The following is a 25630-nucleotide window of genomic DNA, read 5'->3' on the forward strand; positions in this document are numbered from 1 at the left end:
ATTGGTCTCTACAGCCACAGCAGGCACCATACGCTCCTTCATTGTCCCCTGAGACAGGCAGGTGCCAACAACAGCCTTTTCCGCATCACAGTCATTACAGCTTTCCAACATATTGACTTCACCCCCAAAGGTGCATGTGCCCCTCCATTGTGTCCCAAGAGAGAAAGCAACAACAACAAGGAGGGACATTGTTCAGATTAGATGGGGTGGAAGCTCGTGTGCCCTTTATTTTCATATATAGGAACTCTGGCCTACTGCAATTCCCACTTGTTGGCTGTGCTAGCTAGGAGTGATGGAGCCAACTCTGCTTCAGCTACTGTGTTTAGGAAGCTGTAGCAGACATGATTTGGCTATAAATTGGGGGCAGGTGAGTCAAGGGCTGTGGCTTGTAAATAAGTAAGAATAGAAGAGCCTGGTTGCTGGATCTGACCAAAGGCCCCCGGCATCTACCCCAGCATCCTGTTCTCGGAGTGGCCTGCATTGTGGTGTTCCCTCCCAGCAATTCATCACGCTGACTACTTCTTGGTTATGGACTGATATATATATTATTTTGAAGTTGATGATTTGTAAATTTTGGGTGACATTCTAACCACTGATAATAATACATTTACTACATTTATTAGCCACGTGTTGCAGCTGTATTTGAGCAGATTATTCTTATTGCAACACAGGGGTATGTGAAAGCAAGGCCTGGCTGTAACAACACTCTTGTTACCTGCCTTTTTCCAGCAACTGGTATTATCTATTTATTTCTATTTATTACTTATTCAAAGCATGCTGTTCACTAGAGGTAGAACATAGCCATTGTGGCTACCATAGTAGCCTTATCCTCCTTGAACGTGGCAAATCCTCTTTTAAAGCCAGTCATGGTTTGCAGGTCATCATGCCAGGGTTGTATAAATATTTTTAGATATATACCCTGTTTTAAGGCCACTCCAGACATTATGGAGGTCCTACTTCTAGCATGAAGACAGTACTGGCCATTTTTATTCCAGCCAGGAAAACTCTCCACAAACCCTTCATCTCAGTATGAATTCATATGGGCCAACCATGCAGTAGCTGCTATAAAGTTTATGGAGAGATGGTTGTAAACTCCAGACAGGCAATGCTTCTCAGTGGTTTGGGGCATTGTAATTTTAGTCTTGCCATATGACTGGACACTGAAAATTTCGCATGTTGAATGCCACCACAACAAAAACATTCAAAGCAGCAGCTGTGTAGTTTATTATTCCACCCTGCATCAAACCTGAGTTGAGGTGAATTCAGGATTGTACTGGCCACAGTTACTTTATTTCAGAGATGCTAGAATACGGTCCTTCAGACTAATAAAGACAAATTCTTGGGGTGCACTATTTAACCCAATATAATTGGTCTTTATCAAGATGTCCCTGGACTCTAGCTCCCACATGCCCCAGCCAGCTTAATGAATGGTCAGGGATGATGGGAGCTGTAGTCCAGGAAAATCTGGAGGGGTATGGGTTATGCACCCCCGCTTTATTGGTTCTTTATAAACTGTAACATTATGTTGAAGAAGGGTAAGCAGTACCTTGCTGAAATACAGTATGGAATCTCCCATCCCACTGGGAGTCAGGCACATGGGTATTGGGTGATGCAGAGGAAGACAACGAATGCAAGAAGAGGCACTGCTCAAGGCAAGGAGTTACGTCTGTTTGAGGAGCCTGGGTTAAGGAAGCCCGTGGCTCAGCATTTAATGCATGAAAACTGCTTTCTGACCCAAGCTCAGAAGTGAGCGGGTTTAAGTTGTTTGGTTCTAGGAAGCTGTTTAAGATGCTGGCGATGACATCTTCATCCACAGAGAGTTCCTCGGGGAAATCTAGAGCTCCATTAGTCCCCAAACCCTGCCTTGGTATCACGTGAGTGTCCTCAGCAGACTGTCTGGGCCACAAGGAAATGCCAGGAGACTTCTGAGGTGCTTGCTTTGCGTATTGAGAGAAGATTTCAGCCAGGGAGTGGATTTGTCCAGCCAGCATGCGGATGGCCCATCTGTCTGGGTCAGGGCTTGTACCTGTTGTTGGGAACATGCCTGTGGATGGCCCTCCTTCAAATAATGGAGAAATGTCTACAGGAGGGCTGCTGTCGGGGGGGAGTGCATTTCCAGGGGAGCAGAGGACATAAGGGTTCATGGAGGGCAGCCTTTTGGCATTGTCTAGGCTGGAGAGACTTTTGGGCCCACCTGCCGGAAAGAATGGAAGTCCCGTTTCTTGAGGCGGCTGCAGGGTGCCTGCCTCAGCCCTCATGTTAGGGAGAGGGATGTTGGTTGGAAACAGTGACTGGAGGGCAGAAGGAAGCATCTTTTCTTCACATGCCTCAAGCAGCTGAGAGGGGTTGAACTCATCCATGGCTGCCACTGGTTCTTGAGGGAAGAAACTGGCTTCGTTCAGCTCTGTCATCTGCTGCTGTATTTCTCCAGAATTGCATTGAAGATTTGGGATAGCTGGGGAAACAGCTCCATGCTGTGGGTCTTGGTTCCGGAGATAGAGGGCTTCTTCCTCCCTATGCAAGGATACAAAAAAGTGTGCATTGAAATAAGTGCTGGGTGCCATCATACCAACAGGAAGGTTACTGACACAGGCACTCAAACCGGACTTGGTCCTCCCATGCCACTGTGTAGCATAATCAAAGTATTGTGAGAGCACAAGGGAATGACAAGCATGAGGACATTTGCACAGAGGGTTCAGGAATGCCTTTGAGGCTAGAATTTGCAAATATTGCTAACGTAGTACAGAAAGCAGAAGATGTCGTTTGCAACACCAATGTATGTTGGAGCCGATTCAGATTTGCAGACAGTAAATTCGGGAAGGGGGAGATGAAGGGTTAAACAAGATCCACAGATGTTCCTCTTTCCTAGCTCTTTCCATCAAGGCTGCCTCCAGATCTTTTTTGCGGGGGGCGGGGGGGGATGTGATTTAAGTGCATACAGAAAATTTAGGTTTGTACAATTAAAATGCTCTGCTGCCCTAGCACAGCGAATCCACTTTGAAAAGGGGGGGAAATGACTTTTTGTAGTTAGGAAAGTGACATGGAGATGCACTGAAAAGTGGAAGATGAATGAATGATTCTCAGGAAGATATATAAACACCCTGCAAGCAAACCAGGATGAATGCTCAATAAAGCCTAGATATAACCAAACCTCTGCATCAGCTTTGTGCAAGCAAATCAGGATAAATGCTCAATAAGCAGGTTGTCTGGAGGAGCCCTTTTTTCATCTTTTGTTGTATGCTACAAGTGGAAATGCAGTTGACTTTTCAAACTACTATCCTTGCTGCTGCAACTGCTTTTCCTTTATGTGTACATCCAACTATATTCTGTCCATTGCATTCCATCAGCGCAGGGAAGGGAAAGCACAAGTTGCCTTAACAGCAATTTAAAAACAACCCAAAGACATTATTTCAGCAATCTTTTTAAAAGTCAAATGATGTAATATGTTCTAAAGCACTATGCCCCAATTATTTTCAAGAAAACCTCTTTAAAATGAGGGCATGTATCCAACTACTAAGTAATATCAGAACGAATCCATTCAAATCCATGGATTTAACTTTAGTCACACCCATTAATTACAATGGGTCTAACCTGTTGTGAGTCAGTTGAGTACAACCCTGTATTATATTATAATTATAATAATAATTTATTATTTATACCCTGCCCATCTGGCTGGGTTTCCCCAGCCACTCTGGGTGGCTTCCAACAGAATATTAAAATGCAATAGTATATTAAACATTAAAAGCTTCCCTAAACAGGGCTGCCTTCAGGTGTCTTCTAAAAGTCTGGTAGTTGTTTTTCTCTTTGATATCTGGTGTGAGGGCGTTCCACAGGGCGGGTGCCACTACCAAGAAGGCCCTCTGCCTGGTTCCCTGTAACTTGGCTTCTTAGTGAGGGAACCGCCAGAAGGCCCTCGGCACTGGACCTCAGTGTCTGGGAATAATGATGGGGTGGAGACGCTCCTTCAGGTATACTGGACCGAGGCCGTTTAGGTAGGGCTTTAAAGGTCAGCACCAACACTTTGAATTGTGCTTGGAAGCGTACTGGGAGCCAATGTAGGTCTTTCAACACCGGTGTTATGTGGTCTCGGCGGCCACTCCCAGTCACCAGTCTAGCTGCTGCATTCTGGGTTAGTTGTAGTTTCTGGGTCACCTTCAAAGGTAGCCCCACATAGAGCGTATTGCAGTAGTCCAAGCGAGAGATAACTAGAGCATGCACCACTCTGGCGAGACGGTCTGTGGGCGGGTAGGGTCTCAGCCTGCGTACCAGATGGAGCTGATAAACAGCTGCCCTGGACAGCTCTTATGGCAAAGAAGACATAAACTGTGCTACTGTTCTGCATTATTTTTTCAAAGCTAGATTATGAGAAAAGTTGGAAGAGCCGTGGGGAGAAGAGGACAGCAATGACTGGGTCCCCATCTCATGGTCATGCAATGCGTTTTATGTGGAGCTGTGCTTGAGATTGCTCTGGAGGCTGCAACTGGTGCGCAAGACAAACCACTGCCAGCATATATATCACCTTCCTTGTGGGATTTGCACTGGCTTCCAAGCTGCTACTCGGTGAAATTCAAGGTGTTGGTGCTAACATATAAGGTCTATACAGGACCAGGTTCCTAGAGAAGTTGCCTTATCTCTTATATACCCAGTAGGTCACAACAATCTGGGGGGGGAGTTTTTCCTGCAAGTTCCAGAGATCTCAGAAGCCCTCTCCAAAGTAACCTAGAGCAGGGCGCTTTTAGTGTGACTGCCACAGTTCTGTGGAATAGCATTCCTGTCGAAATATGGCAGGCACCTACCACCTGTGCTTTCTGGAAATGAAGGAAGACATTTTTGTTCCAACTGGCTTTCCCAGCTGGATGAATGGGTCTTGGCCGGGTCTATTTTGTTTTAGTTTAGTTTTAAATGTGTTTATTATACATCAGATTGAGACAATGATGTAGAATGCAAATAATAATTCACAGAATCATAGAATCGTAGAGTTGGAAAGGACCCCCAAAGGTCATCTAGTCTTACCCCCTGCAATGCAGGAATCTCAGCTAAAGCATCCATGAAAGATGGCCACCCAACCTCTGCCTATAAACCTCCAAGGAAGGAGGCCCCGCAACCTCCCAAGGGAACCCTATCCACTACCGCAGGCATGTCAAACCTGCAGCCCTCCAGATGTTTTGGACTACAATTCCCATCTTCCCCCCAACCACTGGTCCTGCTAGCTAGGGATCATGGGAGTTGTAGGCCAAAACATCTGGAGGGCCGCAGGTTTGACATCCCTGCGACTACCAGATAATTTAGAATGAAGGAAGCACCTTAGTTTGGAATTGCCCTCAAATATTACCTATGCTGGGAATGTCTTTACCTGAGGATGTGGTTGCTGCAAGTGATCAGCTCTCCTCCCTTTCCATTCTCCCTTATCGCAAGAACTCGCACCCAAACCCAGCTCAGGTCCTTGCAGAGCAGACGGACCACCGTGTGCCGAATGTGTCTCCCAGAATCGTGCACTGAAACTGCAAAAATAAGAAATGGTTATGGGCACATAGAATGCCTGGTAACTGGAAGAACATGAGTCAACTGTGTTGTTCTATATTGACAAGTTTATAAAGCAGTTATGTCAACTTAATCCCGAGTCCCAAAGGCCAGCTGAAACAAGTAAGCCAGTGGTGGGGAACCTCTGTTCCGCGGACCCAATAAGAATATAAGAAGAACTCTGCTGGATCGGGGCAGTGACCCATCAAGTCCAACATCCTGTTCTCACAGTGGTCAATCTTATGACTGGGAAACCTGCAAGCAGGACAACAGCAGCCTCCCCTGCATTTCCCGGTAATCGGCATTCAGAAGCATTCTGTGTCCAACATTGGAGGTAGAATCATATAGCCATCAGGATTGGCAAACAATTGATAGCCTTATTTTCCATGACTTTATCTAATCCTCTTTTAAAGCCATTCAACTCTGGCAGAGGCTGGATTGCTACCTATCACAGGTACATTGTCTGAGATTTGCTGCCAGTACAGTGGTGCCTCGCTAGACGAAATTAATTCGTTCCACGGGTCTTTTCTTATAGTGAAAAATTCGTCTAGAGAATTCCATAGGAATGCACTTAAATTTTTTTAAAAATTTTTTGCCCGTAGGAATGCATTAATTGAATTTCAATGCATTCCTATGGGAAACTGCGATTCGCTAGACAAATTTTTCGTAAAACACATTCGTCTAGCGAGGCAACCTCCGCTCAAAAAATCCTTTCGTTAAGCGGAAATTTCGTTAAGCAGGGCATTCGTTAAGTGAGGCACCACTGTATCGGGATTACATTACCCTTGCAGTCTCTTAAAACTAAGGTGGCTAGCTGCATAACAATCCACACCTGAATTCCCCTCTTCTACAAAAGTATTGTACATGCAGGCACCCTGTCCTCCCCTCCCACTTAGTCATGCTGGCCACATGACCTGGAAACTATACGCCGGCTCCCTCGGCCAATAATGCGAGATGAGCGCGCAACCCCAGAGTCGGTCACGACTGGACCTAATGGTCAGGGGTCCCTTTACCTTTTATAATCTATACACCACTCTGCAAGTTAGGCCAGCTGTTTCACCAAATCATAGATGAGAGCTGAGTCTAAAAAAATTAGTGGCCAGCTTGCTTAATACTATGCTGTGAGTTCATGGTTGTACAGAGCACTCCAATGGTGCAAGCCTACGGATGTTTACTTAGACATAGGCCCCACTGTTTTCAGTAGGGTTTACTTCCATAGGGATGTGCATAGGAATGCTCCCAGGATTCTCTGAGTGATGCCATGACTGCTAAAGAGGTGTGGATGTTGTTTCTATCTTCCTAGCCATTCTGTCTCAGGCACAACACTCACTCAGAGTCCTGTGAATCTCTGCAGCTCTTCCAATATCTTCAGAATGCAGGAGACCGTACCAAGACTGTCCAACCAGCTCTTCCTTTTGATAACCAAGATGGTAAATAACGCTTGAGGGGGCGAAAACAGTGAAGAGTTCAATCAATACTATGGTATCTCCGTCATGAAGTGGGCAAGAAAGCACAATAGGCAACAACTGAACTTTTGTGGCAAGCAAACACCACTGCCTAAAATAGGATTTCTAACTTATTTGTTTACTGGTCTCTGCTCCTGTGCTTATAAGTGTGATTCTGCCCACCCCCGGCCCCCAAAAGCTCTGGCAGCAGTTTATTTCCATGAAAAATCTTCACCTGCTAATGATTGCAGATCAAAACACAGGAACACAGGGCAAGTTTTATTTTCTGGTCATTTGGCAACTATCCGTTTGTAGAATGCTGTCGCTGTGTGATGCATCTCTCGCCATCACTATTGACCAGGCATCCCCAAACTGCGGCCTTCCAGATGTTTTGGCCTACAACTCCCATGATCCCTAGCTAACAGGATCAGTGGTCGGGGAAGATGGGAATTGTAGTCTAAAACATCTGGAGGGCCAAAGTTTGGGGATGCTTGCTATTGACTTTCAGGAACAATTGAAAAACATTCCCTTTACCCAGGTGTTTGATGCCTGGAAGCTGCTGCTCCAAGCAACCCTGAAATCAATAGCTGATAGAATGTTTTTAACTGGTCTTATGCTTCAAAAATGTGAGGTGGTTTTTTTTATTGATGTGGGTTTTTTTATTGATGCCACCCTGAGTTCCTTTGGTTTCGGGAGGAAGGGCAGGATATAAATTGAATAAATTATATCATAAATAATAACCAGACTGGCCCTACTAAACTGCTCAAATAGTGGATTTTTCTTACTTTTCAGTCATCTCCACGATCTTCATATCCAGTGTGTGCTGGCTCTGGAATGAGGAGTCCTTGGAAGCCCCATCTACATCTTCTGACAGGTGTGTGACAGGAGTACAGAAGGCAACAAAGGTCAAGGCAGGAGAGGAGGACGTCGACTGCGGGTTGAGCATGAGGAATCTGCCACGCACAGCCATCAAACGGTTCCTTCCATACCTCACCCGAAAGGCTCTCAAAGTGCGCATTTCAGCGATGAACTCAATTTCTGCAGCAATTAAAATATAAATAAACTAGGATGCTTAAAGCTCAGAGGCAGATTGAGGTTTGTGAGGGCTGATACTAGGTAGGAACTTAGAGGCGCTCCTCCGATTCCTTTTTGCGATAAGTACACCAACACAAAACTCAATCTCTGTGTAACCCGGTTTTAAATCCAGCTCCGTGGTCTAATACAGGGGTGGGTGATCTGTGGCTATAGATGTTCCTGGACTACAACTCCCATCCTCCTTTGCTATTGGTCTTGCTAGTTAGGGGTGATGGGAACTCTAGTCCATCAACATCTGGAAGGTCCCACATTCACTCTCCCTAGTCTAACAAGACGAAAGAAAATGACTTGTCACCCAATTCCATGTTGTTTGTCTGGAGAAGATGCCTTTTACTCCCAGGCTGCAGTTAGAGTTAAGAACACCTAAAGCAAGATTGGACAACCTGTGGCACAGCAGATACTGATGGACTACAACTCCCATAGCCTCTGACATACTGGCTGGGGCTGATGGGAACTGGAGTTCAGGAACATCTGAAGTGTTTCCCCAACCCCTGTCCTAAATGAATAACTTTTCTTGTTTTAACTTTCCAAGTATGCAAGTACAGTAATTTGCTGGTGCCTTTCTTTGAGTGCCCCAGAAGTGAGGTGGGTCGTGGAGACCAGCTGTGACTGACTGTTTATAGAACTTCCTCCTCAACAAGGAGGATGTTATTTTTCAGATTCCAGGTTAAGCTTGGGTGTTGTTCACCCAAGGTTTTTAGATGTGCTGGCTGATTTGAATTGAACTCAGTATTCTGTTGTTCTATTGTGGCTTCAATGGATGTTTGTTTTTATTGTATTTGTGCGCGACTCTAAACTACCCTGAAATCAATTGATAAAAGGTGGAATATATTTCTTTTTCTAGACAAGAAACAAAGATCAAAAAAAGAAAAGAAACTTTGCTTTTCACATTAAAGGAGTATATGAAATCAGACGCTGGTGTTTATTTCTTCAGCATACCATGCTAACCAGCTGAGATGATGCAGTGTCACATAAATATTAATTACCCCCTAGCTGCAAATTTCTGTCCTTACCAGTGCCTGGATGCTGTTGGGCAAAACCAAGCTTCTCCTGGACAATCCCGCTTGCTGGGCTGCTCAAGAGGTCAAAGATGGAGTCAGTGTGGGCTAAGAGTTCTACCTGCAAGAAGAGTATGAGAAATCATAGCAGCCAATGAATGATGACAGGCAACTTGTTTAGCATGTAGCTGTGTGCCATGATATTTTTAAAGTGAAACCTTGAGGACTAGCAACTTTTGAAGGAGAAGTGTGACCTTAAATATTCTAACAAAAGCTTTAGGAATTGCCTTTTTTGATCTACTTGCACACCATAGCATTTCATGCCACAGACATTTCCCATTGCAAACATTAGCATGTTTTGCACGTTGACAAATTTCAGCCCCGATCCTTCTTGCCTCCAGTTGAAAGGATCGTAGTGAAAAGGGTTTGGGAAAAACTCAAATTAGACCTTGGAGAGAGGTAGCTAGCTGAATTTGATTCCAGTACTGCATTAGATTAGACCAGACATAGGGAAACGTGCCCCCCCCCCATGTTTTGGGACTACAACTCCCATCACCCCTAGCTAACAGGACCAGTGGTCAGGGATGATGGGAGTTGTAGTCCCAAAACATCTGGAGGGCCGAGTTTGCCTATGCCTGGATTAGACCAAGCAAGGCAAACTTGGCTTCCTCCCACCTGCAATAGCCTGGACTTACCACAGAAAATCCAAGGAAGTGGGACACATTCTCAGAGACATGAGCCAGTTTGCCATTTGCACTGAAAGCCAGGATGAACCCCGGGAGGGAAAGCAGCAGTTCTGGATCTTTCAGTGCAGCAGAAGTTGCGAAATTAGAGGCTAGTCCCATCACTTCATGTAAATCTGAGAAAATAAAGAGATGGGTTAATTGGTTCTCTGGATCCACAGAACGAGGTTTCCCATTCATTGGCTAAAGGCTTGCTGCACATCACCTTCCAGCTCCACGGTCCTATGATTCCAGCTTTTGAGCCCCTGCGTCAGGCGAGAGAGCGAGAGAGCCCTGATTTGTGCATAAAGAGGTCACAATCTGTTTGCATTGTGTTATGCACAGGCTCCCTAACTTCTGCCTCCCTTCTGAGGCAGAACGACCCAGAGACTCCCTTCATGTTTTGACGCATGCCACCACCCACCTTTTAATACTTTAGGCCATATACACATTTAAAGCACATTACTTCCCCCAAAGAACCCTGGGACTCGTAGTTTGTCAAGGGTACTGGGAATTGTAGCTCCAATGAGGGATGAACTACTCTTCCCTTAATTCTTTGGGGGAAGCCGCGTGCTTTAGATGCGTTCTAAATGCATGGTGTGTAGACAGCTCACTTCTGAATACAACTCTGGTTTCGAACTTAATTTGTTCCGGAAGTCCGTTCTTAATCTGAAACCGTTCTTAACCTGAGGTACCACTTTAGCTAATGGGGCCTCCCGCTGCCGCCACACCGCTGGCGCGCGATTTCTGTTCTCATCCTGAGGTAAAGTTCTTAACCTGAGGTACTACTTCAGGGTTAGTGGAGTCTGTAACCTGAAGTGTTTGTAACCTGAGGTACCACTGTACATGGAAGATTCGAATTTGTGGTGCCGCAAGGAAGAAAGCACAGACCCAGCCCTACCATTAGGCAGTATGAGGCGACCGCCTCAGGCAGCAACCGCCTCAGGCAGCCACCGCCCCCTGGCTGTTCGTCTTACAAGCCCCCTGGCCATTTTGCTCTGAGCAATACACTCTGCAGTGAGGGCTTCCTGCGGATGCCATCTTATCAGGAGGTCCATTTTGCACAATGTAGGAACGCACTTACAAGCCCCCCGTCAGACGTTCCTGTTGAATGTGGGGAGTTTGGGGACAGGCGTGACCCAGGCAGACAGAGAATGCTGGGGAGGGGGATGCATGTGTGTGCCTGTTCCCCCTCCCCAGTTCAAGCCCTCATGTGTGCGTTCTGTTGAACATACGGATAGGGATTTAGCCTATTCTTCTTTCATCAGTTCAGTAGCATTAGGCAGGACCGTCGTGTGGGTAAGATTCCCCTAAAGTAAAGCATTGTGGTTCAACTCCAGATTTTTAATTAAAGTACTATTAAAGATTCAGGAGTAAAGTGACAGATGTAATGGGGCATTGCATTAAAATTAAAAGAACAGGGTATTTTCTAACTAAACCTAGACTGGTTTAATATTTGAGTTGCATAGAAGAGCATCATTATATAGCTCCATCGGTAAGAGCATGACACTCACAGAGTCGTGGGTTTGAGCCTGATGTTGGGCAAAAGATTTCTGCATTGCAGGGGGTTGGACTAGAACAGGCTTCCTCAGCCTCGGCCCTCTAGATGTTTTTGGCCTACAACTCCCATGATCCCTAGCTAGCAGGACCAGTGGACAGGGATGCTGGGAATTGTCGTCTCAAAACATCTGGAGGGCCGAGGTTGAGGAAGCCTGGACTAGAATATCCTTGTAGTCCCTTCCAACTCTACAATTCTATGATTATGAGCTAAGCCTAGGTTCCATTTGTACGCCAGGACAGAGCCCCAGCCCTATTTTTATTGCAGGTATATTCTGGACGTGCCATTGATGCAATAACAGTGCATTAGTAGCAGATTTATACCGGACTGTCTACACACCATTCCATTTTGTTAGTTATTCTGCAATGCTTCCCCAGTGTGTGTGTATTTATTTAAAGGATTTATATCCCGCTTCCCCCCCCCCCCAAGTTGGGGTTCAAGGCAGTTTACAAACTTAAAAAAAAACCACTACACTAAAAAATACAAAGGAATAAAAACAAACTAGAAACGGTAATTAAAATACATCAAAACACATTTAAAACCTGCAATAAAAAAATGATTTTGCCAGTGTTACCACTCTATTGTACAGTTAAGAACTTAATTCGTTTTGGAGGTCCGTTCTTAACCTGAGGTACCACTTTAGCTAATAGGGCCTCCCGCTGCTGCTGCGCTGCTACCGTGTGATTTCTGTTCTCATCCTGAAGCAAAGTTCTTAACCCAAGGCACTATTTCTGGGTTAACGGAATCTGTAACCTGAAGCGTCTGTAACCTTAAGCGTCTGTAACCCAAGATACCACTGTAATCTGAAGCAGCACTTTTGTACCATAGTGGAACACACCTACATCACAAACCAGTGACTTTACAAAAGGTGACAATTTACAACACATTCAGTACACCGTAATGTCTTCACCAAGTTCATTTCACAGTAGTCCTATTAAGATACTTGGAAATAATTGTACTACACGATCAACTGGTAAAAATGTTGGGTTGACATCCAAAACCAAAAAAAATTAATAGTTGCAAACACAGGATACTGGAATATAGGAAAATAGTGTTCCACTGATCATCTGTGTAGCTCAAAACAAAAATACCGGTACTTTCTAAAGTAGTCAGCTTCATAACTGTTGCCTCAAAATTTTGCAGATAATTTTTAAGAAGGCAATACAGTATACAGTGGTACATCTACTTACAGTACAAATAACTCTACTTACGAATGTTTCTACTTACGAACGGAGCTCCGTCCGCCATCTTGGATGCGGTTTAGATAGGATTTTTTTCTACTTACGAATTTTTAGATAGGGTTGCTTCGACTTACGAATTTTTTTCTCCCAATGCATTCCTATGGGATTCGACTTACAAATTTTTCTGCTTACAAATGTGCGTTCGGAACGCATTAAATTCATAAGTAGAGGTACCACTGTATATATAGTGGAAGGCACGTCCCCCTTCCCTGCCCCACAAACATCCAGTATAAAAAGTTACAGGATTTCAGCAGGAAGTAGTGGAACATACATCAGTTTGAAACAAAGCAGTATGTCCACCCCAAAATGTTTGCAGGCATGAACAGTACTTAAAATGGGATTGCATATAACCAGCCCAATACCATACTGAGCACAGATAATAACAAATGCCCAATAAAAAGGATGTCTAGAGTCGGGGTGTCACAGAGTTTCTCTGGGTCATTGTAGACCCAGAGCTACTTCCAAAATCATGTTGCATCTCCAGGAGGTGGCTGGTGGGGGCGTTGGAGGAAGAGGGATCTAACCAAACAGGGTTCTGACTGTATCAAGTTTCTCAAGTACATACAGATTGCAATACTTAGCACACAGCCGGTCCTGGAGATTACTTTTAAATGTTTAAGTTGAAGAGGAGGAGTATAGAGCTTACTGTGTGCGTACATCTCCCCCTGTGTTAATCCATACTTATGGGCAGAAAGGGGGCAATTCACCTGAGCATCTCTCTCTCTCTTTTGCATTTTAAAATGTGTGCTACCACACTTTTTAAAAAATTTCAGACCATTATGCAATTACTTGAATAAGGCTAAAAAGCAGAAGAAAAATAAATACATGTGAAAAGCGGAGGAGGGAGGGAGAAACCCCTACGGTGATAAAATGGCACCAAGTGGAAAGGCAGCATTTTTCAAAATCAATGTTGAAATTTACGCTAAAAGGCTTTTAAATGTAAGTGCTATGGCATGACTACTTTAATAATTAAAAAGGTGGGAATGTGCAAATTAAAAGGCAGAAATGGCACAGAGTGGGAAAGTATGAGCGAAGGTATGCTGAACATCGAGGCATCGCAATGAGCTCACTTGCTCACTCCGTCCTATGCCATTGCCCATGTCAAAACCACACCTCTTAGAAAAGGTGATCTACGTCTGTGAAGGTTGTGCCGCTGTTGCTAAATGGTGCTGAATGCAAAATGCCTTGACTTAGATGCATATGCCAAATGTTGCTGTTTTTTTGTTGCAGTTGTTCCCCCCTTTTTTCCTGTCATGATCCAGCAGCAGCCAAGTCTCCACGTCAGAGGCTGCAGACTTTGTAGCCAAGAAGCCAGACCAAGTGTAGGGCGCTCTGATTAAGAGCATGAAATGACAGGCTGAGGAACAAAAGCACCCCCCCCCACAAGAACCTCCTGTATCTGTAGGGCCAGAATGTAAAACCTCGCAGGCACCTACCCCAGGGCTTTAGGAATCAAATGCCTCCTCCAAGATCTCAGCAGTCCAGCAGCACAGGGAGTGCACCAGGTGTGAGGCTAGGGAATGGAGGAGAAGTGCAAGTCTCCAGGGCAGAGTGTTGGCCCTACACATGTCAGGTTAGTTAGTCACAATGGGGTGGAGCAGAGGCATTAAAAGGTTCCATGTGCTCTCAACCTTTTTCGGAGCAAGCAGTTCACTTGGAGCTCTCCGTGGTCCTGAGATTTCTGACCAGTCTTGCCTCCTTCTCCATGGGTTCTGGTATCAGGACAGGACAGGCTGGATGAGAATTGCCCCCCGCCCCCCAAAAAAGTTGCTATCCAGCACAGGAAAGATGCACACTTTTGCACCTATGGAAATTTATCTGCTGTGCCAAATAGCAATTTTGAGGAAGAGGATTTTCACCTAGATCATGGTGTGAGAGCAAAGAGTTAAATCTTGTCCCCATCTGTTATGGTCCCAATCCTAATCAGGATGCACAGCAACTGAGTTTTACAGTGTGTGTGTGTGGGGGGGAGATACGCATACCATTAACTATGTATCTTACACAGAGATGCTTGAGGAATTCAGTTTCTGTGAATCAGGTCAGGAAAATGACCTGCCCTCAGATGTGAGAACAATTATCCTTTGGATCTCACAATGCTCCGAAATTTGTGATAGGTCTCAGCTCAAACAAACTTACTAAAATGTGTTTTAAATGCATATTTTATGATCAAGCCATCTTTAGGAATGTGTGCATTGAGATAAAATACACATATGTATTTAAATAGGAATTTTTGTATGGATTATTAAAAAGAAATTTTGTAGAGTAATGCAGAAATGAGGTGGAAGTGACTCATGCAAAACACATTAAGTGTGAACGCATGCAAAGCTGTCATGGACCTGAAAAAGACTGATCCATCCATCCCCCGTTAGTGTCACATGCAGTTTGATGAGCAATATTGACATAGGAGCTTACTGCTTGGGGGGGGGGGAGTGGCTTGGGCCAATGCAGAGGAAGAAATCTGGCTCAACACATTTCTTTGTGTTAGGCTTCAGGCTGTCAGTATTTTGCAGGAGAGATGCATGTGCATGCTGCGAAATTTACTTTTGTGTAATTAATTTAGATTAAAGTGCTCTGTCACCTTTTCAGAAAATTAATAGTTTTTTTTGTGATTAGGAAAGTGATGGGGAAATGCACTGAAAAATAGGGAATGAACATAAGATTAATGGGAAGACATAAAAACACCCAGTAAGCACACTAGAATTAATGCAGGATGAATGTCCAGTGCCATATAACCCCCCTGCATACAAATCAGAACGAACACTCAGAAAACACTGGATGTAGTCTAACCTCCGCATAAGCTTTGTGCAAGCGAATCAGAATGAATGCTGAGAAAAGAAGTCCCCTGGAGCAGCCCTTAGAAACAGAAGAGGCAACAGGAGGGGATTGGGCTGAAGATTTTTATCAATGGTTTAATAAGATGGGGGTGGGGTTAGAAAGGAGGGGATCTTTGATGGGGAAGTGTTAAGAAAGGTTCAGTGTTTAAATATCTTCAGCCTGACTCTTAGGTTTTCCTGGAGCAAGAGATAAGGAATTCAGTGCTTCCCCCCCCCAATCATTCCCCTTTCTATATTCTCCTCTAACTGGTGTGAAAATTTAAATTGTGAAGGCATTTTTCCATACACTCCCATTGCTCACTCTGAGCCGTAGCACAAGACAGACTACCATTTTAACAGAGCAAGCTTACACAAGATAACTCAGGAGAAAATCCTACTATATATTCAATGGAGTTTACTACCAGGTAAGAGCGCACAAGATTGCAGCCGAAGGCTGTGTATATGCTTTACATTAAAAACACTCCCCGCCAAAGAATCAATCCTAGGAACTGTAGGATGTTTGGGCCTGAGAATTATAGCTCCGTGATGGGTAAACAACAGCTCCCAAGGGTTCTGGGGTGAGAAACACACTTCAAATGTTTGGTGTGTACACACCAACATATAACAACAGAATTCTCTTACTTGCCTACTCAGAAGTAAGCCCCGCTGAGTTCTAAGAGACTTACTCCCAAGTAGGTAAGTGTTGGATTTCAGTCTGAATAACTCAGATTACATTCCCTCAGCACTTGCTTCCCAGCCCGCTACTTAGTCAGTTTCACTAATCAAGGCTATCACAGAAAAATCCCCTCTCTGCAGAAATCCGTCTCAGAGTGAGGTTGATTTAGGTCTTTGCTGTTTTCTGCCAAGTGAGCTCCTCCTTCTATGTTATAGATTAGAAGGGAACAACATCTTTCAGGCAATACATTGTGCAGAACAGAACATGCCCGTCTTGGAACATAATTATGGAAGAACAATATCAAGGTCATTGCTTCTTCTTTCACTTTATTGTGTGATCTAATGGCACTGCAAAAAATAAACCAAAAAAAGTTTTTTGTGTTTTTTTTAAATGCAGCTAAAGGGCATGTTAGCTCTTGCACTGATCCTCTCAGGGACAATTCAAAAAGAAAAAGGGAAGACGGGAAAATGTCTTCAGGTAAAGTACACCTTAGAGGAGTTGAGACCATGATGGATAAAGTGTTCCCATTCATAAAGCCAGCTGCTTGCTCACTGTATGCTTACTCTTTGCTACCTGTCCTATATCTCCTTTAAATAGAAATAAGGGTGCATTTAGACATGACAAGGAAGATCCACAACCAGAAATTCATACAGTTCAGCCACCAGCCCACTGGTAGTGGTGGAGGGTCAGGTTGGGGTCATGGTGTTTGCAGGGTTGGGGGGGGGAGGCTGCTTAACCCTTTCCCTGACACCGTTTTCCTGATGAAAACTGCAGTTTCCCCTGTGAAGGGGAAGCAAGAGAAAATGTGCCATTGCAGAATGCATGTGCGAACATTTCCAGTCTGAATTCGCGGTGGCGGTGTTTACTGTTGACTAATAATAGGGGAAATCAGCTTTTCTGTGCTTTAAGATTATTGTTGCCATTTATTGTTTTATATGCTTTAGTTTTATTAATAGAGGAGCAGCTGGTATGGAGGGGTCTGGTGTCCTGGTACAGTCCTTGCCACTTCCATGAATAGTGCAGGAGTAAAGGCAGGTGGCGGGTGGCAATGTGGGTTAAACCACAGAGTCTAGGGCTTGCCAATCAGAAGGTCAGCGGTTCGAATCCCCGTGGTGGGGTGAGCTCCCATTGTCTGGTCCCAGCTCCTGCCAACCTAGCAGTTCAAAAGCACATCAAGTGCAAGTAGATAAATAGGTACCGCTCTGGCAGGAAGGTAAACGGCGTTTCCATGCGCTGCTCTGGTTCGCCAGAAGTGGCTTAGTCATGCTGGCCACATGACCCGGAAGCTGTACGCCGGCTCCCTCGGCCAGTAAAGCAAGATGAGCCTTGCAACCCCAGAGTCGTCCACGACTGGACCTAATGGTCAGGGGTCCCTTTACCCTTTACCTTTAAAGGCAGGTGGGGCTCCATAGATGCACCGACAGAGCCAATCAGGTGCTTAGGGAGTCCTGACCTCACCACCACCCTGTCCTGCCCCATCTTGGTAAGTGTCAGCAATTCCCATGCCCACCCCAGACCCTCCTGTATTAATGGAGTGACTGTTTCAAATGTCTTCTTGTTCCCTGCTCAGATCCCAATCTGATATATAGCATTCTTCAACATCAACTTCGTTGGACTGGTCATGCTGTTCGGATGCCTGATTATCATCTTCCAAAGCAACTGCTCTATTCCCAGCTTAAGAATGGAAAGCAAAATACCGGTGGACAACAAAGGAGGTTTAAAGACGCTCTCAAGGCAAATCTTAAAAAATGTAGTATAAGCACTGATCACTGGGAAACACTGGCCTTTGAGCGCTCTAGTTGGATCTACTTCCACCTGGAAATCTATGTCCCCACTGTGGAAGGACGTGTGGATCCAGAATTGGCCTCCACAGTCACTTATGGACTCACTGTTAAGACCATGTTCATGGAAGACAATCTTGCTCAGCTACGAGTGATCACCAAAGAAGAAAGAAGAAGAGAGTTATAAATATTTTCATAAAAGGAAGTTATAAGCCACCCCTGTGAGCAGATGCAAGCAAACAGATGTGAAAACCCCACAGGGTTTTCTTTGTCTTTGGCATAGTGAACATTGGATAAGACACATGAGGAAGATTGGCACCATCCATTCAAAGCACATTCAACACACATTTAATGCACGTGGCTTCCCTCAAATAATCCTGGGAACTGTAGTTTGCAAAGGGTTCTGGGGACTGTAGCTCTGTGAGGGGAAAGTGACAGTTCTAGGCTAGGGAGGATTCACGTGTTTGAAATAGGTGCTGAATGTACTTTAAATTGTGTCATATATAACTCAGTCTACTCATCTTCTGGAACAGCTTTTGAATGGAAGCAAGCTTGGAGGCTGGCTGTCGACTGATTACTTACAGACCTGTGATTTCTAAGATTATTCAACCCAATAGTCACTTCTCCTCACCCCACCCCAAATCAAGGTATAATGTCTTCACCACCTTCGTTGCTGTTTTTCTGAACGCATCTTGATAAAGTAAGGTTGGTGAGAAGGAGGTCAGCACTGTGACCGCTCGCCACATGTGCAAACATTTTACATCAGGAATGGGCCACCAACTTGTTGTGCTCCAGATGTCATTGAACCATCATCATTGAAACATCTCCCATCCTACATCACATTGGAGAGACTTCGCCACAGTCTGAGTCAGCGTTAATCGGAACAGTCATCGCAAGAGAGGCTTAATATTCACCTGGGGGGAAAAGCTGCGTCTCTCGTATGTAGAAGCAGACAAGAGCCATGGTATGAAGGTATGAGAGGCGCTCCTTCTCTTGCTCCAAGATGGGCAGAAGGGAGCGCAGATTCTGCAGCTCAGCGTTGATCTGATCCCGGCGAGCCTTGGAAGCACCTTTAGTTGACCTGATGACCAAGAGTTGCAAGATATGAGACAACTCGACAATTTACTTAGCATGGCACCACGAAGTTCCTACAACACTTCCAACTTATGAGACAGTTTGATTCACATGACCACCCCCAATTTTCATACAATAAAGAGGGCTTGTAGCTCCAATATAAGACTGCAAGTTGATCCCCCCCCCCCGAAACATACAGAGGCCGTGAATTCCCCACAGTTCATGAGGAAGAGTTCCCAGGCTGCTTTAAATCTATAGTGCAGATGGGATCCTAATCTCCACTGCCATTTTGACTTTAGTCAAGTAAAAAATTCACCTCAGTTTTACATGGGTGATATACTTTATACATAAGGATAGACATCTGATAACTTGGGTTCTCCTCACTTTCCAATTTTTCCAATCTCAAATTCAGTTCTTCACTTTTCTGCAGCAATGTATGATTCCCCCCCCCCCATAAGAATTCACCAGCATTTTTGTATATCTGGCAGTTTATCCCAGTGTAATGCATTTTTGTCTGTTATTTTCCCCAAGGCAATGCATTTTTACACATACACACAGTCTATGCATTTTCGTACACGCTGCTTGAAGAGCTGCCCTGCAACTTTTAGAGAAGTGTGAAATTTGAAGGATAGCTTTGTTTCCATTTGAGCGCCGGTTTGAGAAGAACAAATTAGGTAGCTTCTAATTTGTTTAAAAGTGAATGGAATCGAATTCATCGTAGGTCTCTCCTTGTAAGTGCATCCTATGTGGTGCAAGCGGAAATGATCCATTTTAGGAGAAAGGCTTCCGAACTAAGCAAGTTCCCTCTCATGCGACCAGTGTTTCATTATATGTATATGATGCCATGAATCGTTCCCCACTGGAAACAACAAATGAGGTAAAATATTATTATGACAACTTTGCCTTTTAAAATTTAGAAGGCACAGTTGTCAGAAGAATGTTTTACCTCACTTAAGGGGACAAAGAGAATAATTCCTCACACAGGACCATTTCACAGTGGTGTGAACAGCAACTATTCCAGATGGGTTTATAACTTAAGGCTCCGTGAACGGCACAGTAGGAGACTTTTTCTGAAAATGAAAACTCTCCCCGATGTATATGATTTCTCACTGAAGAGACAATTTCACCAGCATTCAGACACATAATGGGCCCAAAGCGACTGTGCTAAACTGTTCAAGAGAGACCATTGCAGGCCTGTGTGATTCAGGCTTAATTTTCCCCTGACAGGGTAAATCTCAGTCTTGGATGTTCCACTTCATATTTCAGGTGGACTGAATGCTCCTCTATAAAAAAAAAACCAACAACCCAAAATCCATCCATAAAGGACGCCATGTACCAGAGAGAAGGATTCTATCCCAGCTTCCTTCTTGATATGCTACTTTTCTATGTGCAGGGCATTTTTCTGAATGGAGATCTGTTTAATTGTGTGAGCTTTCACTGAGATCCAGCTTCGAAGGCCTTCTGGCGGTTCCCTCAGTACAAAAAGTGAGGTTTCAGGGAACCAGGCAGAGGGCCTTCTCATCAAATGTCAAGGAAATAAACAACTATTTGACTTTTAGAAGACATCTGAAGGCAGCCCTATTTAGGGAAGTTTTTAATTTTTTAAAAATGTCTTACTGTGTTATAAGTTATCGGAAGCCGCCCAGAGGGGCTGGGGCAACCAAGTCAGATGGGTGGCATTTATTATTATTATTATTATTATTATTATTATTATTATTATTATTATTCCAAGCTGAAGTGATACAGCTCCAGCCTTTTGACTAAGATCAAGTGTGAAGAGATACAGGTTACCCCAGGTTTAACAGTCTGGCAGCAACCAGGCCTCGGAGGCAACTGTTGGACTGAGGGAAGATCACTCATAGTTTGCCAAGCAGTTGGTTTGCATAGGGTTACAGAGGACTTTCAAAAAGACAGGGACAGCCTAAGACCTTTTGCTTCCTGAGGCGAAGAACAAGATGGCAGCCCCTCACATTCCATGTACGGAAACTCACTAGACTGGCTGTTGAATCTTATTTCAACAATGGCGATGGGACAGCATGTTCCTACACAGCTTGAGGGCAACAGGCTAGCTTAGGGGAGCAGGGCAGGTATGGGGCAAAACCACTCTGCTGTATTTCACTCCCACTTCTCACCCCTCAGTATCTGCCACCTGAGGAAACGGCCTCACTCTGCCTAAAGGCAGGGCCGGCCCTAGCAAAAGACAAAGGTGCATACTGGATAAAAAAATTTTAGAGGGTGTCAAGTGTCCACATCAGTGCCTCATATTCCCCTCAGCCCTTGGCAACTAGTACGACACCTTATCACATGGTTGGGCCTTATCCATCCACATGGGGAATCACTTTCAAATGTTAAGCCCCTCTGTGGAGCTACCACCACACAAAGGGGTTTATCATTTCATATCAGGAAGGTGAGGAAGGTGCTAACTTTTAGATAATTCCTTAGGTTGGTCATCTTGAATTCTGCTCATCGGTGATGAATTCTTTGGATGGCCTTGAGCAAGCCATTCTCTGTCAGCTTCAGTGCCTTCTGAGTATAAAACAGGAATATTAATGATCATTCTGTGCTGTAAGGTATGAATTATAGGGTGTTTTTTTTAATGCTCTGCACACTTAACAGTGGCAGAGAAAAACTGCATTAGTCACAGTTCTGACTTAACAGCACAACCCACTGCAGGTTTACTCAAAAGTAAGTCCCAGTGCCTTCAGTGGTGTCGAACCCATGTTGTTACGGCTGCCATCCCAAATGCTATGACAGAGGCACTTACATGCAGGAAAGAGACAAAGCTTTGTTCAAGGCTTACAGCAATACAGGTCCGGCTACAGGGACAGATTGCTACAAACAGAGCTAGGGAGTCCAAGAACAGCATCAGGAGTCCGAGGCCAGATAATATTTGTGGAGATGTCTCAACAAATGGCCATGCCTCTCCTGCCAGTGATACTCCCTCTGTGAGCCTGGTGTGCTTGAAGGCATATGCTTCTCCAAGGGGTATAGTCTTCCCCCAACAGCAGAGGTGGTACTGAGTTCCTGATGGCAGGATGGAGGGTGAGTTCCCTTGACTCTTCCTCCATCAGTTGACTTAGGTGGAGCAATGGATGCAAATTTTACCTTTGTAGAGTAGATTAGTTTCTGCCGAGACCTGCACACCTTTCTGTGTCCTCCAACTAGGCAGAGGAACGGTGGAAGACACCATCTGGGGAACCCCCAAGGGAAGGAGGCTCAGAGCCCAGGGAATGGTGGTGGGAAGCGTTGAGAGGTCAGAGGAAGAAGACTGGGAAGAGGAGAAGTTGGAAGCTGAAGAGGTAACAGGGCTCTGCGAGCTGGGAGAGTCTGTGGCAGAGAGAAGTTCAGAATCAGAGGCAGAAGCTGAAGAATGGGATGTGGGAGGCCAAGAGGCAGAGACGTGTCAGGATAGTGAAGAAGCATGGGTGTCTCCCCCTCCTGCTGTGATGAGATCCCCTCCCCCCCCCAATCTCCCAGAACCAGAAGAGGCATGAAACAGGCAGAGCAGCAAAAGACTGCAAGCAGGCGCAGTCTCTGATTGCTTGGGGAAAACATCGGAGAAGAGGAAACTGAGATGGGCTGTGGGAAGGCAAGGACCTTCAGTCTCAGCAACTGCTTCATGGGGGGCAAGATGGAGATGAGTTGCTGTGCTCATTAGGCCTGACACCCCACCATGTTTGTGGCACTTGTTGTTGTTTTTTGCTAACAAAGATTTAACTCCAACTTGCTGGGTGTAATTTACTGCTGGCTTGCTTCTGACAGCAAGCAAGAGGCATTATCAGAGTTCAAGAACAGAGAGGGTGTGTGGCTGAAGATGGAAAGACCCAAGTGCCAGAAAGAGAGCTTTGCAGGGCCACATTTGGCCCCTGGGTCTTCAGTTTCCCATGCCTGGCTAAGGAATGGAATGTAGCAGCCTGGATATCTAGGAAAAGGATCTAGGAGTCTTGGTAGACCACAAACTAGACATGAGTCAACAGTGTGATGCAGCAGCTTTAAAAGCCAATGCAATTCTGGGCTGCATCAATAGGAGTATAGCATCTAGATCAAGAGAGGTAATAGTACCACTGTATTCTGCTCTAGTCAGACCTCACCTGGAGTACTGTGTCCAGTTCTGGACACCACAGTTCAAGGACGACACTGACAAGCTGGAACGTGTCCAGAGGAGGGCAACCAAAATGGTCAAAGGCCTGGAAACAATGCCTTATGAGGAACGGCTTAGGGCGCTGGGTATGTTTAGCCTGGAGAAGAGAAGGTTAAGGGGTGATATGACAGCCATGTTCAAATACCGGTATATAAAAGGATGTCATATAGAAGAGGGTGAAAGGTTGTTTTCTGCTGCTCCAGAGAAGCGGACACGGAGCAATGGATTTAAGCTACAAGAAAGAAGATTCCACCTGAACATTAGGAAGAACTTCCTGACAGTAAGAGCTGTTCGGCAGTGGAATTTGCTACCAAGGAGTGTGGTGGAGTCTCCTTTGGAGGTCTTCAAGTGGAGGCTTGACAGGCATATGTCAAGAATGCTTTGATAGTGTTTCCTGCTTGGCAGGGGATTGGACTGGATGGCCCTTGTGGTCTCTTCCAACTCTATGAATCTATGATTCTATCTGCTCAACCTGAAGTTGGTGCAGAAGAGCAACCATATTAAGCAGGGGAACAGATGCAAATGGGGGCAGAAGACTCCTGTTTTTTCATAGTTGTGCAAAAGAAGGGATATGAGTATGTGCAGTTTTCATGGAGGGAGAAGAAAAGGAGTAGTCTGTGACTATGAAATCAGGGTTCTGTGGTCCTCCAGATGTTGACCGCTGATTCCCCCAGAAACAAAGATTCTGCCCTCCTTTGTATCTGACCATCCACACTTCATCCAGAGACAGAAAGCACTTTTTGAGAGTTTTGCTTTTGCTTTTTAAAAGAAAGCATTTACTTTTTAGCTGGCTAAACCCCTGTTTTCTTTTGTTTGTTCTTGCGCTACTTCAATCTGTCTCTCTCTCTTCTTTTCTTTTTGCAAAGGAGCCCCAGGGAGAGCTTAGAAAAAAAGGTGATCAATAAAGAAACAGTAGCATTAGAGATCAGGAGGGAGAAAAGAGCAGATGGATTCGGGAGGATTCTGTGCTGCTGAAAGCGGACCATTCAGCATAGAAATTCAATATGCACTTCAGTTATTGTATGTGATGGTTCCCATGACAACCGCCGGGCAGCCATGCGAGGCATGCAGCTATGCAAAGGGGCTGGAAGCTGGCAGACAGGCGTCAGCACTCCCATCTCTTGGAGCTGGGAACTTTAAAGAATTGGTGGTGCAGAGTAGACTCACCTTCCCAGGGGCCAGTGCAAGGATAAGCTGCCTTATATCAAGTTAGGCCCACCTAGCTCAATATTGTCTTTCCCCCAACCAGGTGCCCCATAGATGTTGCTGGACTACAACTCCCATCAGCCCCAGCCAGCATGGTCAAGAAGGATGGAAGCTGTAGTCCAAAACCCCTGGAGGGCACGAGGTTGGCGGGAGGGTAGTCTGTGCAGATAGACAGTGGCACTCCAGAGTTTCAGAAAGGTTGTCTTGCCTGCAGAAGCCAGGGATTGGACCTGGACAAGTGTTGTGAGCTATAGAGCCACTGAGCTATGGCCCTTCCCTGACCACTGGTGTTTAAACCAAAGTGCAGTGGTACCTCTGGTTATAAACTTAATTCGTTCCGGAGGTCTGTTCTTAAGCTGAAACCGATCTTATCCGGAGGCATGCTTCCGCTAATGGGGCCTCCCGCTGCATGTGCGCCTCCAGCGTGCGATTTCCGTTCACATCCTGGGGCAAAGTTTGCAACCAGGAGCAGCTACTTCCGGGTACTCTTAACCAGTGCTTTTTTTCTGGGGGGCACGCATACCCCTAAACATTTTGTGATTCTAAGTTTGGCCTCATTGAGGGACAGTATTTCAATATGAGTAGGAAAATGTGAGCATTTTTTTAGGGGGGGGGAGCACTGCTCTTAACAACACTTAGCACCCTAAACAAACTGCAGCTCCCAGAATCCTTTGAGGGAAAGCCATAGCTGTTTAAAGCAGGCATCATAATGCTTTAAATGTATGGCATGGATATAGTCAAACGAGGCCCACGTCATACTTGAGCTTCTCCCCTAGAAGAGTCTCCAACAGATGTTCATCCAGGAAGAGGATTTCATGCCTCCCACTTTACAATTCTGCTGGAGATGCTTTAATGCGCAACCTGGAGATAGATAGGATCCGCAGCTTCCATCTGGAGCCTGGCCATGTAAGCATTTGCAGCCTCAATGATTCATCGGTTAGTGGGACCAGGACAGCCTCTGCCAGTTGACGTGCTGCCACAGGTGACAGGTCTGGTTTGGCATTGGCTGAACTGCTCAGGTTGGCTCTCTGCTCTGCTGCTGGCATCTAGCGTTGAGCACATCTCCCGTCCCGGCAGACGAAGCAAGTGCTTTGCAGATGCTTCGGAACAGCTGTGCTGCTAACCCTAAAATATCGTAAGGAACTAATGGTGTTTACTCACTGAGCGTCAGCTGCTGGCTACAGAAAGAATACCAGCGACGCTCCAGCCACAGAAAGCCTTAGCGCAGGGATAGTGAACCTGTGGCTCTCCAGGTCTTGTTGGATTCCCAACTCCCACCATCCCCAGCCAGCATGGCCAATTGTCAGGACAATGGGAGTTGGAGTCCGGAAACAACTGGAAGGTTGCGGAGGTTTCATAT

At 45.3% G+C, this 25630-nt stretch overlaps 1 protein-coding gene across 1 annotated transcript in view; it reads right to left on the reverse strand.

Moving 5' to 3' along the window:
* Window positions 1-25630, reverse strand: part of LOC118083077 (neuronal PAS domain-containing protein 4-like) — a 30841-nt gene that overhangs the window by 446 nt on the left and 4765 nt on the right. Inside the window, exons 3-9 of the mRNA XM_060273055.1 lie at window positions 18764-18930; window positions 9754-9917; window positions 9074-9179; window positions 7751-8003; window positions 6851-6960; window positions 5354-5501; window positions 1547-2514 (exon numbers count right to left, since the gene is read on the reverse strand). Coding sequence (XP_060129038.1) covers window positions 1547-2514; window positions 5354-5501; window positions 6851-6960; window positions 7751-8003; window positions 9074-9179; window positions 9754-9917; window positions 18764-18930 — 1916 coding nt within the window. The remainder of the gene's footprint in view (window positions 1-1546; window positions 2515-5353; window positions 5502-6850; window positions 6961-7750; window positions 8004-9073; window positions 9180-9753; window positions 9918-18763; window positions 18931-25630) is intronic.

This window comes from Zootoca vivipara, chromosome 3 (genome assembly GCF_963506605.1).
Source record: "Zootoca vivipara chromosome 3, rZooViv1.1, whole genome shotgun sequence".
Classification (NCBI taxonomy): Eukaryota; Metazoa; Chordata; class Lepidosauria; order Squamata; family Lacertidae; genus Zootoca; species Zootoca vivipara.